This window comes from Botryllus schlosseri, chromosome 7, assembly GCF_051294905.1.
Source record: "Botryllus schlosseri isolate E-star chromosome 7, Bs_hap1, whole genome shotgun sequence".
NCBI lineage: Eukaryota > Metazoa > Chordata > Ascidiacea > Stolidobranchia > Styelidae > Botryllus > Botryllus schlosseri.
This window is the reverse complement of record NC_137242.1, coordinates 15603628-15620915: the sequence shown is the minus strand read 5'-3', so window position 1 is coordinate 15620915 and position 17288 is coordinate 15603628. Positions and strand designations below refer to the sequence as shown.

General features: G+C 40.3%; 1 protein-coding gene across 2 annotated transcripts in view; it reads right to left on the bottom strand.

Moving 5' to 3' along the window:
- LOC145442453 (A.superbus venom factor 1-like) overlaps positions 1-17288 on the bottom strand; it is a 160987-nt gene that overhangs the window by 76864 nt on the left and 66835 nt on the right. For both annotated transcript variants that reach the window (XM_080320365.1, XM_080320364.1), the window contains exons 12-19: positions 14525-14619; positions 12483-12565; positions 11459-11537; positions 9991-10179; positions 9706-9760; positions 9488-9648; positions 6766-6883; positions 3794-3989 (exon numbers count right to left, since the gene is read on the bottom strand). In XM_080320365.1, the coding sequence (XP_080176491.1) occupies positions 3794-3989; positions 6766-6883; positions 9488-9648; positions 9706-9760; positions 9991-10179; positions 11459-11537; positions 12483-12565; positions 14525-14619 (976 nt within the window). The remainder of the gene's footprint in view (positions 1-3793; positions 3990-6765; positions 6884-9487; positions 9649-9705; positions 9761-9990; positions 10180-11458; positions 11538-12482; positions 12566-14524; positions 14620-17288) is intronic.

Below are 17288 nucleotides of genomic sequence, written 5' to 3'. Positions count from 1 at the left end.
AAGAAGCATACTCTATAGTTGATAGTGTAAAGCAACCATCATTCCAATTATAAATCCTGAACACTCAGCACTGTCGGATATTGAAAGCATGGCGTCATTTGTGTACTTCCAACTGAAAGACTTGGCAATCAGGCTTAGTTGTAAGACAACTATCTCATATTACTTCAACAAAACAGGACTATTGTCGGTTGCTCACTACATGGACTCTTATTATACGAATCTGATTATCTGATAGCTATTTTGTTGGTAGCACAACAAACTTTGCTACAACCTTCAAGATTTTCAAGTACAAACTCGATGATCAAAAATGACCAAGGCTCACAAGCTCATATTTGTGTTTTACAATTCTTGGATATGGTAATGCTATTTATATCAATTTGGTTTACACCATAGTATTTTGCTTTTTGTCTCAGTCCCATACATGAGTTTGTCAAATAGCAGGTTGACATTCCTTCTTCCTAAGAATTATGGTAATGTGTAATAATAAGCATGCATAAATCCGTTGCTTAGAATGTTATAATCCAATATTTATGTGCTTACCATACTATTTATTTTCGGGTCGGGCAAAAAAATATTCGACAACCTTTGCTTTATAGACTATATACGCTTTGCGACTTCAGTTTATAACCGTTCCATTTTATTCAACAAAATAACGGCAACAATACAACTGGTACATCGTTTAATTGTCAATGATCAGAGAGGATGAGATCTATAGTTGGTATTATTAGTATTATAACTGCTACAATATTACTGGTACACTGTTGAATTGTCAATCATCAGAAAGGATGAGATCTTGTTGGTATTATCATTTAAAAACACCAACAGATAGTGATGAGATTGAAGAATAGGAAGGTATTGGAAGGACATTAAGTCTTTCAACTAGACAGCTTTTTGGTTAAGGTAATAGTATATCTAGAAAGGGTTTGTGTTGAACCCAGTCCAACCTGGTGTAGTATTGGGCGCTAAATGGCGAAAATGATAATGATAGAACCATTGCAGTTGGTGATAAGGATAGAATCATAATTTCAGCACTTCCATCACGAGGACAAGACGCCAAGAAATAGCATCATTTCGTCATCTAACAGCTATTTGATATCCATATGGATGATTTAAGTTTATGTGGATACTTTCACCATCCTCGTTGTACGTCAAGAGACGAAATTAGGTCGATGTTTAGTCCAGTCCCGTAGTAAAGTATATAGCACCAAAACAGATTTGGGTCGAGTTACCTTTGTCGCCACCGCGTGTTCAAAATGAAGTGGAACAGCCCCATTGTTTGCAGATTAAAACAGGGATTTTGGCGGCGTTGGTGCATTTCCCGATTTACGTTCGCTAAGAATTTGTGGAGTACATCCAGGCGCGAAGCCAGGGGGTTTCGGGGGTCGAAAGCCCCTCCTTAAACGCGAAACCCCGCCCTTTTCAAATGAGCGCTCTGACGGTAATACTCGGTTGCAATTCAGTCGTATTATCAGTGTTACGCGCGGCCAATTAACGAAAGGCGTGTCGACAATAAGCGAGATTCGTCGTTCGTCAGTACGCACTGCACTACACAATGTAACGCGACACGGTCTCCCGCTGGGATAATTGCGGAATTAGGTCATTCATTGCCCCGCACTCGGCAATTGTTGGTAGCCTGATTTATCGCGTCACCTACAAGCCTAATTCCGCTGGCTTGAATAATCGCATCTGCAATAGGCCCGGTGCGCACGATATCATCGTTGGCTTACAAAATCGCATCTGCATTGGCTTGGTGCACACGAGATCATCACTGGCCTACACAATCGCATCTGCAATAGGCCTAGTACGAAAGATATCGCTAGCCAAACTACCGCGTCTCGGGCCTACCATGCTTTGGCTCCTACTTTCCGATGGCGATAGCTTGGATGAAATGCCGTTAAGTGTATGCTGATTAGCGATTGTGGTTAAAGAGTGACTTCGCGAAACTGAATGACATCGAATGGCCGCAAACATGTGCGGGCGTGCGTACATGCGTAATTGATTTCCGCTAATACTTGAACATAACCATCAGAAGCTGTCATAAGGCTTGAGTTAAAAAATAGGAAAGGTTTGAACCACCTGAAATCGGCGTCATTGTAGCACATATTCCAAATAAACTCGTACATTTTGACTTGCGCTAATCGTCGCCAACGCTACATAAGACGTAGGACGCATTGATAAGCGCGCGTATTTAATTGTTCACGACCGATCAGGGAGTCGCTAATTAACAGCACTTCCGGACTATTCGACACGCTTATCATACGAGTATGCCGTATAATCACCAACACGATGATATCGTTCACACCAGGCAAAAGCCGCCAATGCAGATGCGATTGCGCAGACAAGCGATGATATAGTTTGAACTGGGCCTATTGCAGATGCGATTGTTCAAGCCAGCGGAATCAGGCTTGTTCGAGATGCGATAAATTAGGCTGGCGACGATTGCCACGCACACGGCAATGACTGAACTAATTTCGCGACCATCGCAGCGGGATATCATCACAGACTCTTCGCGCTGATTGAAAACTTGCCTCTCGCAAATAGGCCGCACGGAACAATGATAACACAATTACTGAATATTGGAGTTAAAATGGTAATTTCGAAATGACGGACTTTCGCGTTTCAAACAGGGGGATTCGAAACCCTGGCTACGCGCAGTCGCGCATGGTACACGCGCGTATAAATAACGAAGACGTCTGTAAGGAGGTCGCATCGATTCGCCTGATTACTAATTACTGGTCACAAACAACTTGGGCGTTTGAGCATTTCGTACGAGGTGGCCGCCACCTTGTAAATATGGTGACGAGGTGGCTGCGCCACCTCGTAACCTCGTAAGTCGGCGCCTATGGCTCTAGCTATCAATGCCATGCTCTATATGCAGGGTTGCATTTACAATGAAAGTCAATTTAAAACAACCATGTTTAAAACTTGGCCCTTGTTTAAAACATGTTGTTTATTGTTTTTTATTAGTCAAGACATCACGTGACGTCACAAGGAAATGACTTTGACAATTGAAAATTCGGGGAAATATCGCTCTTTTGTCGGAAAAGGCTTCCGATCTCGGTGCTTAACGGACCAAAAATATGTTTGACCAGGTCTACAACGTTAATGCAGCATTTTGATGATCGCAGATCATCATTATCAAAACATCCATTCCGTACCAATGATCCAAATCTATTTACTATAACTGTTAAACCGACGACCATTCCGAGGGTTCCAAGTTCCAACCATTCCATATCGTGTACTATATCGGGCGAAAATCGTCCGTACGCTCATACGACATGCATTTTCGAAAGTATTTACTCAGGTATGGCATTATTATACAACTTTTTAAAGAGATTGTTCATTTTTAAAATGGCAATGTTTTAAATGTGTTTTAAAGTGTTTTTAAACACCATTTGTTTTAAATGCAACCCTAACTATATGTATCAGTATATAGTCAAACCATGTATTAGGTTTTTGAGTTAAGTAAGCTATGGCTACGCATTGTACAAAAATAACTGACAATGAACACTACAGACTAATGCGTTCCTCAGCCAAAAGAGTTTTGATTGATCGCAAATGATAGATAAGAAAATATTTCACATGCATCATAACCTTGAAGTTATGATGTGAATTTCTATGCTTGCGCAATCGAGGGTATACATGTAAACAGGATAATATATGAATGCATATGCCAAGCTGATCAGGCATACATCGTCATTCTGATAATACGAATGGCTACAGTATTTTTAAACTCGTCAAATCAAATTTCCATATTATCTCAATTTCATTTTAGCGAAGTAGTATTTCTTACCTTATCCTTCGACCAGTCTCACAACCTTCTTCGAACATAGGCAAACAATTCTCGTGTAAGGGATCGGTTAGTTTTCTCCTTACAATCTGCGACCTCTCGCTGCAGGATAAGCCACCAAGGTTTCTTTTCCTACCATCATCATAACACCCTTTCGCGAAATCACTCGCTTCCCAATATGAAAGCTGCATGGCAAGTTCTAGAAAAGTCGTTTGGAAAATATGTTAACAATAGTGCGGCATGTCATTAAGGTAAATGTAACAATGAATATCTCGATCAGACTTGTACAAACTATCAATCTAGTTTTTAGACGGTCAGCTAACTTTTCTGTTTTTCTGAGTAGTTCTAGTGTTCTAATTGTGGACTTTTTAAAGTTCTTCTGGGCAATTAAAAACAAATCAGCTCTAGGTTTGACTAGAAAGCACGTGTTCTTGCAGCCATCGCCATCTCAGAGTCACTACTGCTAACGGTGGCGTAATAACTGGGTGGATTTTGGGGGGTCGAAACCCCTCAAATCTCAAACTCGAAACCTCGCCTTTTTAAAATGGCTGTTATTTACAATATTTCTTAGCTCATTTGCAATTCAGTAATTCTTGGTAGGTAGTAGCTAGTTGATTTTTGGTTGGTTCGTTTCGGATTTTCAAAGGTCGTTATAGTTTAGTTCTAATTGTGCATTTTGAAAATACAGCAGTTTGTACAAGTCTTCCTGGAACATAGCAAACGCTAAATTCTCATTCTCAATGCGCGAGAACTAGTACGGATGGTATGGACGTAGGGTTAAGTCCGCGTTCAGTGCGTGAGCCCACGAAGCTAGGAGGATCACGTTCACCTTCGTGGGTGTATTGATATCAGGCAATGAGAAAGTGACAAAAATGTTCATTCGTCGTAACAATTTGAAGTTTAAATTTTAAACCAATGGTAAACATGATACATTTTAAACTCTTTTTAACCCACAGACGCGTTTTTTATTAGGGCATTGAAATATATTTAGGATACTACAAAGCTTGCCATGGTCGCTGCCTCCCGAGCAGTGTGCAGCTTGGTGAAAAAGCCTTTGTTGTTGATGAAAACTAGCAGTGCTTCCGATATTAGGCCTTAGCCGAATGTCTGTGTTCATGTTTTTGCGATATTATAGACTTAATTATACTCCATGGCAGTCTGCTAACCGCGAAGGACGGACTCACCCCTTACTCCAGTAAACAAATATTTAGTGCTCTAAATCTTTTTGAAATTTCAGCCGTCGGCCATCCCCTTTCTTATTTGACCGCCCGTTCATAACTAGCACTGAATGACAGATTGTTAGGGATTTGGAAACGTATCACGTAACAATTTCGTGTAAATTTGACAATGTCAACAAAGAAGGTTTGAACGAAACTATATGGAAACCGTGTCTTTTTGTGACCGTCATTGTTACGGCACACTTTACTACATTAGCTTATTTTGAATCACGATTACTCGTATGACACGTAGGCTACGTGATTGCGGTACATAAATAGACATGCTATACGCTTCTTACTATAGTAAAGGAATGTCCGGTTCAGTTTATACAGCCTGTGATTTCAGTTTAAGGATAAATATTCAAAAGTAGGTTCTAGGCTTGGAATTCTAGGTAAATTTCCACGGACCGCGCATTGCCCAGGTCTGGAATACTATATCTATTAGACATAGTGTGAATGTGAGGTTCAAGTTCGCGTTCTGTGTGTGAACCTCTGAAATTTGGAGGTTCTCGCTCGCCAGGATTGTCACCAAGTAACATGGTTCCGTGGGTTCCGAGTCATAAGTCAATCTCACTTTCATATAGTTTTGACTGGAGTAAAGTCGAGTCATTTTCAATTCCGAGTCCAAATCAGCTAGTAGAGGGTCAAGACCGAGTCCAAGTTATTATGCTCACTGATCAGTTTTCAGGTCAATCCGGTTCAACCTAGTTTTTCAACTCTGCTCGAGTTGACCCGGCTCAACCCTGACGTTCACAAACGAGCCTTGATAGGTTCCGCACTGTGAACCTTTTTCATATAATACAATTTGCCACATCCTTATGCTGTCTTTGGTTGAAATTCTTTGCATTTCTACTTTGGACCATTATCGTAATGGCCATAATTATCGCCAATTAAAAAACTATCTGCTAGAAAGTTTGCTCGCAATATTCAGCTTTCTGCTTGTGAATCTTTAGCGACTCTCTGCTGTGAGCTTTGCCAGCAATCACACAATAGCAAGAACAAAACACACTTCATGTGGGAAGTCAACGAATTGTGCTTAGTCAATCAATCAATTATTTAAATCAACGAAATTGATATAAAGAGTGCATCGATGTCTATGTAAAAATATATTAGGCGTATGGATCCATCTTGACTTGATATCCTTATTGTACCATAAAAACGAAATCTATCCGAATAGGGTGTTGGGCTGTTGGATACTGTATAACTTGTTTTTGAGTATAGAAGTATAGAAACCGCTGGTTCACTCTTAAGAATAGATATGTCCGGTCTAGCCGAGTCCTTGGGAAAATTATTAGGCAAAGCGACGGAAATTTCCATTTTGTGGAATTATTATAGCATTCGATTATTCCAGTCGATACATTTGGTGACGGGTAAAAAGTCAACATTGTGGCATAATATGACCCGAGTCTTCGCTAGTTATCATGTGCATTTTTATATTTTTTAAGGAAATGTGGGGGTTGGAATTAGCAATATAACATCACTTGACGTCATAAGTTCACGTTTGCATTCACACAGAACTTTCAAAAGGTTCGCGTTTACAAGAACTAGAACCTTGTAAGTGTTCGCACCATCCATAATATCTATCACCTTAAATATCATTCCATTTTCTTTATTTTGAATTATGCTCACGACGTCTGATAGTATTGATACAACATCTTCATTAAGGGACTCTGATGGTTTCTGTGGTCCTTCACTGTACTATTCCCATAATCTTCAATAGACAAGCATTAAGTTCAAATACGTACGATATATGTCTACCTGGATCATTGGAAGGCCGTGGGCTTCTTTTTTTCCTGCTACTACCGTCATCACTGCAGTTAAGACTTCGATCACTTGGTGTTGATTGATCTCTTGTTAATGCACCAATCCCGGCATTCTGTTGCAAGAATATGAGTTCGAATGCGTTGGAAATATGGAAAGTGGCAGGTAGATTTGTTCAACTAGATAGTTTTGAGTATCTAATTCAGGGGCGGGCAACTTCTTCAGTCGGCGAGTCGGCCATCGGAGAATGAAGTAATTGGCGGGCCGGATTCCTGTAGTTATCCACCTATACTAGGGTTACCATAGGTCCTCTTTAATGACGATTTGTCCTATTTTTCGACTTCTTTGAAAGTGTCCTCGGAGGACGTCCAAATGTCCTCTTTTTTGAGAATTTTGGTTAAATATATGGCAAACTTAGATACAGGAAATCAGCACTTAAGTAACGCTCCGCCGGGTATTTCGGGAGCTAATTTTTCTTAGTCAACCACCTGATAATGTGAAAGAAACAACTGTATTTTGGGCCCTGAGCGAGAAAGTTGATTTGATTTGATTTGAAAGTTCATCTAATTATAATTGTAATCTAATTTCTGGTTTCTTTAAATGTTACAGGAGAACTGTATAGCATAGTGCGAAACGAGTCAAGCTTACTGTACCGACATTGGCAATGACATTGACGATGACATTTCAATATCCTACTTTTCGCGAATGCAGTAATTCTAATTCTAATCTAATTTGGAAAAACTGTAGTTATAATTTTAATTCTGGTATCGTTTGGAAAAAAGTGCGGAAATAATTTAATTCTAAGACAATTAGTAAAAACTGAAAAACTTGAAGCTGTCAAAGTATCAGGCTTTGCTTGCATTGGGGGGATATAAATCATTTGAAGGCGGGCGCAAAGCTGCGGTCAACTGAAAAAATGCTGTGTAATCCGAATTTCGTATTTAACAATCCTCTCATCAACAGTCATAACCTTCCATGCCATCAAACTATCCGTTGGATAGTTCATTTCAATTGATAGCCCTCGCCAATCTACAGAAGTGCAATGTGCAATTTGCATTGTGCATGCTTTTGAATTAGCTGGATGGTGGGATCCTGAGGTAGGCTAGCTGCCAACAAATCTTCGTTATAAGTACTCGAGTGTTCCATGCGGCTCCGTGCGTACTCTGAAGATTGAAATACGGCCGACATCCAAAAAGGTTGGGAACCACTGGTGTACACTATCAAATGTACTGTATTGTAATGTATTGTTTTCATAAAAAAATAAGGTCATCACTCTGATTCGGCTCTCGAATGATCCGCATTACATATTTCGCATTATTTATACCGGCTAATTGCCTGCAGCCAAGACGGACGTGCGGTCACGGATCGTATTTGTATGCGTAGAGTGTGTGTCTTGACCTCCACCCCCGCCCCCCTGCTCTGGTCACAGTAGAAGGAATTCTGTGGCGAGGACACCAAATTATGAAGATGGGACACGACTGTAAGGTAACCTAGTCTGCAACTCCGATTTTTTCTCCTCCATGCTATCCGTGGATGATGAGCGCCTAGCACAGTGGTTCCCAACCTTATTCCACCCGCGTACTATTTCGAGGTTTTATGCAGTGCTCGCGCACCACCTACATAAGTTACTCGCGCCGGAGGCGGTCAAAAATGTTTCCAGTGTTGAGCTGCCGAATGCAAGTAGCCAGAAAATATACTGCCCATTTTAAGGCACGGTATATGATTTCTGTAATGGATCCATTTAGAATTCCTGTGGTCAAATATATTAAAACGGAATTCGGTTAGGAAAGAATCCCAATGCTTTACGACTAGATTTCTTCCCCGTAGGCCGTCATTGGTGGGATTGCCTCTACCCACGACAACGACCTCACCACGATGACTTCAAAAAACTCTAAATCAACCCCATCTGAACTATAATAAGAGTAATAACTCCTTTCGGTCGAAAAAAGACAGAATCTAGTCGCGTACCACCTGGAAGACTTTCGCGTACCACAGGTTGGAAACCACTGCTAGCAGAATATAGCTGCGGATACCAGTTTTCGAGTTTTTGGTATGACCCGGCCTGGGACCGAACCCATGACCTGCCGATCAAGAAGCCGGACGCATCATCATTAGGCTACACTATCTCGCGTATGTTAGCCGTATACAAAAAAAATCCACAGTTTCTTTAAAGTGTTAGGTTGGCTCAGTGCAGCGGTTCATTAACCTTTTTTTATTCCGTGAGCCAAATTCGTGAAAACCCGAATGATGATATATTGAAAATTAACCAAATTCGCGCTTCCAATTAAATCTTTTGTGGGGAAAGCGAGTGGCGCAGTTGGTTAAACACTGCAGTCACGACATCGATGGTTGATGGTTCGAGTCTCAGCTCTGCCGTGTTTCTATGTGTCGGAGGTTTATCTGGGCTCCGCATCGCCGATCCCGCTGTGATACAGCGCATTGAAAAGCTCAGACGAAGAGAGAGAGAGCCGCACTCTTGAAAGGAGGCAGCAAATGAGCCGGAAAAAGAGTCAAGTCAAGCGGACAAAAAGACATTATGAAATTCACTGTGCGGGCGCAAATGTCCGCGTTGTTGAAAGCGCCAATTATATGTGTGTGAATAAAACAAATCTTTTGTGTTCCTGACACCGCATGTGCGAGGTCATCATCGCATCACGGCTAAAACAAGGTGGTTATTTTCTATGTAATCAAGTTGAAATATTCACAAGATCTGAGTTACCTTTAGCACTGATAAGTCATCTGTCTCGTCTCGGCTGTCGCATTCCATGTCCAGCCTCTCCATTTTTTTGAACATAACATCGCGACTTATATCTTCCTCATCATTGAGAAAACGAGCGGACTTGTCAAATCCTCGAATGGCAAAGTGCGCATTTGGCTGACCTGCAATTAAAATGGTCAACACCGTGGGATTTATCAAAATTTGATCAGTTACCTAACCTTGCAAAAGAATATTCACCCTTTCCTCGATCGGTTCCACGCCGACAGTGAGTTCCTGTAATAAACGCCGTATGTAGATTGACTGTAGGGATGCCAACGAGTTACACAGCTGGAACATCACGACGATAAATTACATAAAACAAAAAAATATTTAACACAAGTCGAGGACGCCGCGAACGGTCATCGATGGTTATTTACAGCTTGATCGGAATGACATCAGAAAATTCCCGATCCCTTGATGACATCAAAAATTCCCCGCTCAATTTATACATGTCTGCCACTCACTCTGCTTATGCAAGTCTCTTCCACGGTTATTGATACCGAATCGGAAATCATAGTGTCGCCACTCATGAAGTACCCGACAACCTGGATCTTAGGAGACATTTTCCTGGAAATCGGTATCGGAACAACTTTGGGATTGGAACCGCTCATCGAGATACGTTTACTTTCTATTATACTGCCTCTGCAAAGTATCTGAAAAGAAGTGAGATTACTCAAAGAGTAACTTCATGACAGTGAACATAATTTCGGGACTTATGACGAGTGGATTACTCAGATGACATTCCAAGTACGAAAATCCTTTTCAAAAGATGATTATATAGAAAACAAGTAAAGCTTCACTGTTCTAAACGCTCAAATGGTGAAATACTCTGAAGTTTGCCTCTGTGCATTCTAAAACCCGTCACCGATTCTTAGGATGGTGCACAAGGACAGAGAGAATATTTTTCAGCTAGGCTGGGTCTCAGCGTAGTTGGAATGGTCGCTGGTCTCGGATAATTGCCTGTGGCATATCGATTTACTTTACAGCGGTGTTGGGATGAATCGAGTCATGACTTTATCCGAGTCATACTCAAGTTAACCTTTAAAGATGACTTGACTTGACTAGCGAGTCACGTTGAGCAAAATTGACTTGAGTAGACGGAAATAGCGTTTAGGAAGTGAGGATTGACTCGTCACTCGGAGCTAAATTTTCGAGTCAATTTCAACTCATCAAGTAAGCGATTAATTAAATGTGCCTTGATTGAATAGATGAAATCATAATTTGAGCCCTCGAGAGTTTCATTCAGTTCATTCGATTAAATTATGATGATTGAAATATTAGAAAATAGAATTATATCGACTATATGGGTGTGAGAGGAAATGAAATCGCAGGTCGCGTTAGAATAGTTATACCGTCGTTATATCGTGTAACGATTACCCGGTACAGATGCGACAACCTTAATGTTTCACCATTGTAATTCGATATGGAATGGGCAGTACCGAAAGACAGACATGACTGTTACTTATGGGTATACCAACCAAGCATTGACGAGGCAATACCAGAACAGCCATCGAAAAGAAATGAATCTAAAGATGTTTTTTTTTCGATTGCGAACGGGACCTTCCACGAAGGCGTTAACTATATATTTCCTGACGGAATACTGGGACAGCGGCGCCGGATACTTAGAGCCATTGCATAGCGAGAGAAAATCCCGTTCAACTGGGGCCAATTATTAACTGATACCAATATTTTAGAACATGTACAGAACAGTTATCAATTTTTTTAGTTGCAACACGACGAAGTATATAATTATGGACAATCACCTTAACATTGTGAATAGATTATAGATATCGACCTTTACAACATTATTCAATTAGCTTTTGTTGTTGATGAAAATCATTAGTTTTTGGTACAAAAGACCTTCGTTGCTATGATAAAAAAAAGTTCATTCAATTTCATTCCAAAGAATTAAGAGATATCAAAGTCCCTCACTGTATAATATATCGTTCCGGGTGGGTTGGAGACTTGTGTCCGAAATTCAACTTCGAAATCTCTTTCAACTTTTGCATGACTGAAAAACAACACATAATCGATTTTTTTTTAAATCTGTTATGTGGTACATGATGAATCACCACATATTCTACTTCAGAAATGAAATTACTGCCCTAATCATAGTGTAGCAACCTACAAACCCGGATCACGCTTGGATATCAATATGTGGCAATGCATCCCAAGTTTCAAGAGTCGTCTCTGTGCGAACCGCCATCAACCTAAACCTAAACTAGCACGTTCGACTCGATGCTTAAGGTACAATATTGAGTTCAGATATATATACTGATATATAGACCTTCGTTGCATCGGGGAAAATCTGAAGTTGTCCGTAGAGCTCACTGAATTCGCCGAGTGAGATATAGAAAGATTTTAAATTGCTATTTATCGTTGGCTTGTGAGTATAAACATTAGACAACTACAGTTAGCTATGAGTAGGTTTTACCATACGTCCTATACGTCCTGTGTTAGGGGGATTTGTCCTCCTTTTTCAGGAAATCGTAAATGTCCTCCGGGGCTCCGAGGACGCCCAAATGTCCTCCATTTTTATGAATTCATGCACCCTTATATCTATGACATGTAGGCTATCGTACGGGCACAACTAAAAGACGCCATAAATGACGCGAAACCTGGAATCTGAACGTTCCAGCGGTTCTATCGGGAGTCGAGTTGTGAAAATGACGTTTTCTTAACCAACACAAGAGTATTTCCTGCAAAATTTTTAAAATTACCCGTTTTTACGTGCGATTTTTATAGATTTAGTGATTTGTAAAACGTGTCATCCTTTCCAGGAGCCTTGGCTATGAGCGGTACCGGAGCAGGAAAATATAAGATTACCCCACCAGACATTTACAAGCGAAAGCACTTCGAATGCCGCCGGAATTTAGCAATTCATATTGCTTTGTGTCTATAAACATTATGTGTTGTTGGTAATATTGTCCTGGGTCGAGCATCCACTGATACCAACCTTTCTGAATTTATTAGGATATATCCATTCCGGATGTCGCGCTCTATCAATGTGAGTGGAACGTGGAGACCGCCAGCTGAAATCTTAAAAGTAAATGGTTAGCGGAATTTAAAGTGACTGCTGATCGACGTACTCAATAGTGCCAATTAATTAAATTTTACGGGTACATACTGCTGCACGAATAAAATTAAAGGTAATATTGAAATTATTAGAAGTTAGCCTATTTCGGCATGGACAAACAATCAAGGCAGTTTTACACAAACATTGTCTTCGCTTCATACGAATTCAACCATGGGTTATTTTCCCATATTGGCACCCGGTATATACTCGGGGAAATCTGTCCAGCGTTCGCGAAATCAAAATGGCTTTGGTCTATTACATTTATCAATTGTCGAATGCAAGGTGGTGACGGCTGTGGTAGAAGTAGTAAACCATAAAATTTTTATTTGATTTAAAACTTCAACGGCTGCAGCGAATCATTGGCTTTGTAACATAGAGTTATTTGGCGACTTTGAATTTATTCCGATTGCTTATCGTAACTCGAAGTGACACCCCAGGCTTGAACAGCAAGGCATCACCAGGTTTATAATTTCTGCAGAGGGCTGCGCATGACAAGAGAACGCATGCTGCGTTGTAACGGGCGTTGAAAGGGTGTAGGGTTCGAAAACGTCAGTGGTTCCCAACCTTTGTGCGTTCCAGCATTTATCAGTGAACGTAGAAAGTCACTTTCACATGGTGTTAGGTAAATAGATTTTTCTTCCGCCACACAACTGCCAAATGTATAGTGTCTGCCTGACGAACAAACTGTGACATAGGGATGGTAGGGACATAGAGACAAACGAGCTACACTTTATCAGGGGTCGGGAATCTTTCTCGTCCGAAGAGCCATATTAGTCCTATATTTCGTATTGTAGCTCTCAAAGAGCCATACATGTCAATCGAGTGTTACATCAGAACTAAGAATTCGGGACGTCATGGTAGCACTAAGTCGAAATCATTAAACATAGGGTTACATTTAAAACAGAAATAAATTTGAAACAAACTTTTTTTTCGTTTTTGTTTTTAAGCTAGGACGTCACGAATATTCATTGGGACGTCATAGTGGATTGACAATGACAATTGAAAATATAGGGTTAATATAGCTCCTTTGTCGAAATATCTAAGTACTATAGCTCTTGAACCGACTATTTTGAGGGTTTCAATCACCCCATATCGTATACGTCGGTCTTATCAGGTGGGATAATCGTCCGCAGGCTCATACAAAATGTTTTTGGAAAGTATTTACACAATTATGGCATAATTATAGACCTTAAAAAAAAGTATTTTCAAAAAGGTCTTTGCCTAAAATATTTTAAACAACCATTTGTTTAAAATGCAACCCTAACTATGCATGGGATTCGTCTTATTTTCTTTGTGAAAACTCGTACCAATTTTGCTTGTTGACTTGGATTTGGATTGGATTACAAAGAAATCTGGATTAGGACTATGATTAGGATTTGAAGCTTCGGATTTAGATTGGATTAGGACATAGAAATTTCAAATCCGCTCATCTCTGATAATCAGTGAGGTTAAGCGTCATAGAAGCGTTGAGACGTTCGTCTGTTGAGAAAAACAACAACAACAACTCACATTCGTTGGTGGAACCAAACATGGTAATTACAGCGGTATATACCCTCTGCAGGGTAGGATGCGTCAATAATGTGGCATCAGGGAGTTACGTGAAGCAGTACCTTCTTTACTTGCCGTTCGAACGCTGCGGCGTAACGAGGAAAATCTCTGCTGTCAAGATGCTTTTCACACTATCAACCTTAAGTTGAGGCCACATCATATTTCAATCACAGTGCCGCTGTAACTACGGGCCTTGCAATACGGGGAAAGGTAATACCATGACTATTTCTGCCTCAACTTGAGCAGATTTCTTGACTACTTTGACCACCCCTGCCATCTTCATAACGAAGCCAATAAAATATTTAAAAAAGAATTCGGATCTTAGGTTCTTGACTACAGGTAACCTGTGTTTGATAAAGTTTTACAACACTAACCTTAATTGGTGCGTTTGTGCCAAGATTCCTCGTATCAAGGATGAGTCGTGCTCTCCCCCGAACATCAGTCCTTTCAGTTTGAATTGTAGTGTTGTCTTTCATGAAATAAGACACGAAATCATTACTTACAAACAGAATATACTATTTATCCTATGTCGTATAACAGAAGGGTGAAGTGAAAAATGAAAAATTTTGAATTTCAAAAAAGTGTCTTGACATGTGGTGCCAAATAGCAATTAAATGAATCATATCATATTTTTGGGTTCATGCACCCTCTAGTGATCGTGCATTCTCACCGAACGAGCCGGAAATAGCTAATTTCGCTATATCTTGATAGCCGCTTACACTAGAAAGCTAGTTTTGGGCCTAAAGGATGCAGAAGCAACATGTTTGTATCTCACTTCCTTAGAACTTACTCTTAAAAATGAACAGAAAAAAGTTACAACCAAATTACCCTACCTCGCCCAGACATTGCTTCATTGATCATTTACTACCATCGTTTAATTTTTCTTCCATTTTCCCTTTTTAACTAAACATTTTTTACAGTCAGTCTCAGTCTCTCTCTCTCTCTCTCTCTCTCTCTCTCTACTGATTTTATAGGTAAAATTAAGCACTGAAGCAGTGAGTATGAAGTCAAAAGCGTGAACTCGCGGGCCGCATTCAACATCTGAATCCATTCGCAGGCCACACTATATAAAATTGGGATTCTAAACCAAAACACAATATCGGAATTTCATTATATAGTGCGGACATGGAGATAATATAGAATTATAGATGCTTATTTAAAACAAGCTCTCTCTGTGGTGATATCGTATACACGCGTCAGAAACTGTGGCGAGATAACCAATTTGTGAAAACTATAGAGATGAATGACGGACTGTCGGTTGCCCCGATTCTTAGAACAGGATTGAAATTTAAATCTGTGAGCAGCGCTCTGTTCATAGATTTACCAATTCCACTTTTTGTTCAGTTCCACAACACACAATGCTGACAGCATCACAAGTTCATAACCATGTTAGCTTCAAACACGCTTCTACAATGTGTAAGATGAAATATGAATACCCTAATTTTACTCATATAGAGAACGAATCTACCTAAGATAAGACACGCACGAATCGTTTTTATAAGCACATCACTGAAATAATTGGAGTGGACAATCTGAAATCATACTCGTGATCCGAATTATGTCGTTTAGGATTTCTGTGATGTTTAGCAATCGCAACCTTTCAAACAGCGTGAGCCTTGAGATCGGGCTGTCGCGCCAGAAAGTGAAACATAAAAAAAGTAATATGGGAAGTAGGCCTATTTACCTCAGAACAGTGGTTCTCAAAAGTTTTAAGACACGCTCCGCTTGCTTATGATGGTGAAAGATTTCGCGCCCCTGTAGTATCCTACCCGGTGTCCTATATCACACGTATATGCAGTCTTATCCCGATCCTTTATTCACCCCGCTCTCACTCTGTCACCCGCTTCACTACCTGTCTCATGCATACATACGCGCGCACCGCGGTCATGTGACTCCTACCCACAATGCCAAGACTCTGCACCCCCTTATCGTCATATCACAAAGCGCAACCAGGATGCTAGCAAACCTAACGGATAGTTTGTTGGCATGGAAGGTTACGAGTGTGGATGAGCTATTTTTAAATCTGAAATTCAGACTAAATACAGAGCAATAGTTATGGATTGGATGTAAATCGCGCGAAGCGCGAAAAAATTTCAGTTGAGCTCAGCTTCACGCCACCCTTCAGATGCTTTCTTTTTATCAATATTTTTAAGAAGTGTCTTTAGACTCTCGCGGGCCGCACAAAACGGTGTTGCGGGCCGTAGTTTGCCCACCCCTGGTCTAGTGATTAATCTTATGACCGAGCAACATACCCCATCAATTACAATGACTTTTCGAAACTTTCTAAAACAAATAAAGCCCCCCCCCCCCAAGTAGAAATAGGGCACGTGCATCGAATAGTGACTGCTAAAACTATATTTAAAACAGCTTTCATCGGTAATGCGGCCTCGCGATATCGATGAGTTTAAAACAGTGACCGTCAATAGATTTCTAACCAACATGTTGTTGTCGGGTTTGTATCACAATTATCACAAAGCTGATTGAAAATACAAAATTGGAAATCCACTTAAAAAAACATAAACATCTATTCTATATTGGAAACAAAAAATATTTGTAGTAGTATCACAGGTTATCAGGCTGCACACATATAAAAATTATGTTATGTATTGACAGATTTGATCTGGTTTTGAGACTTCGGTTTTTGTCTACACGTTTAATAAGTTGCCAATTTGATGGAAAGATTCAGCCTCGATGTTGAAAATTGGAATTTGGAAGAATCTGATGCAGGTGTCAATGTTGCTGTTTTAAGGTTTGATTTCACTTGTTTTGCACTACTACGCATCAGATATAAGTCGCCCTGCATGCTATTTTAGGCAAAGGATTTGGGGTATTCCCTCTGAAGGAGTGGGTAGCGCACATTGGGACAATTTGGTTTGGGCACTATATAGCCCACTGATATACAGACTGATTTCACAAAATACATAACTATCAATAGAGTCAGCAGAAGCAATATCATCCGTAACACACCATAAAAATATCCCTTGAAGTGCCGCGCAATAAACGGAGGACATTAGGGTTATTTTTCCACCACTTTTAATCAATGTGGATCGAAAAGCCGGTAGAAATGTTCGTGCAAGATTCATTACGATACCAAACTTCGTGATGTATACTAAAACTGGTCTTGGACACCTGCTTGCC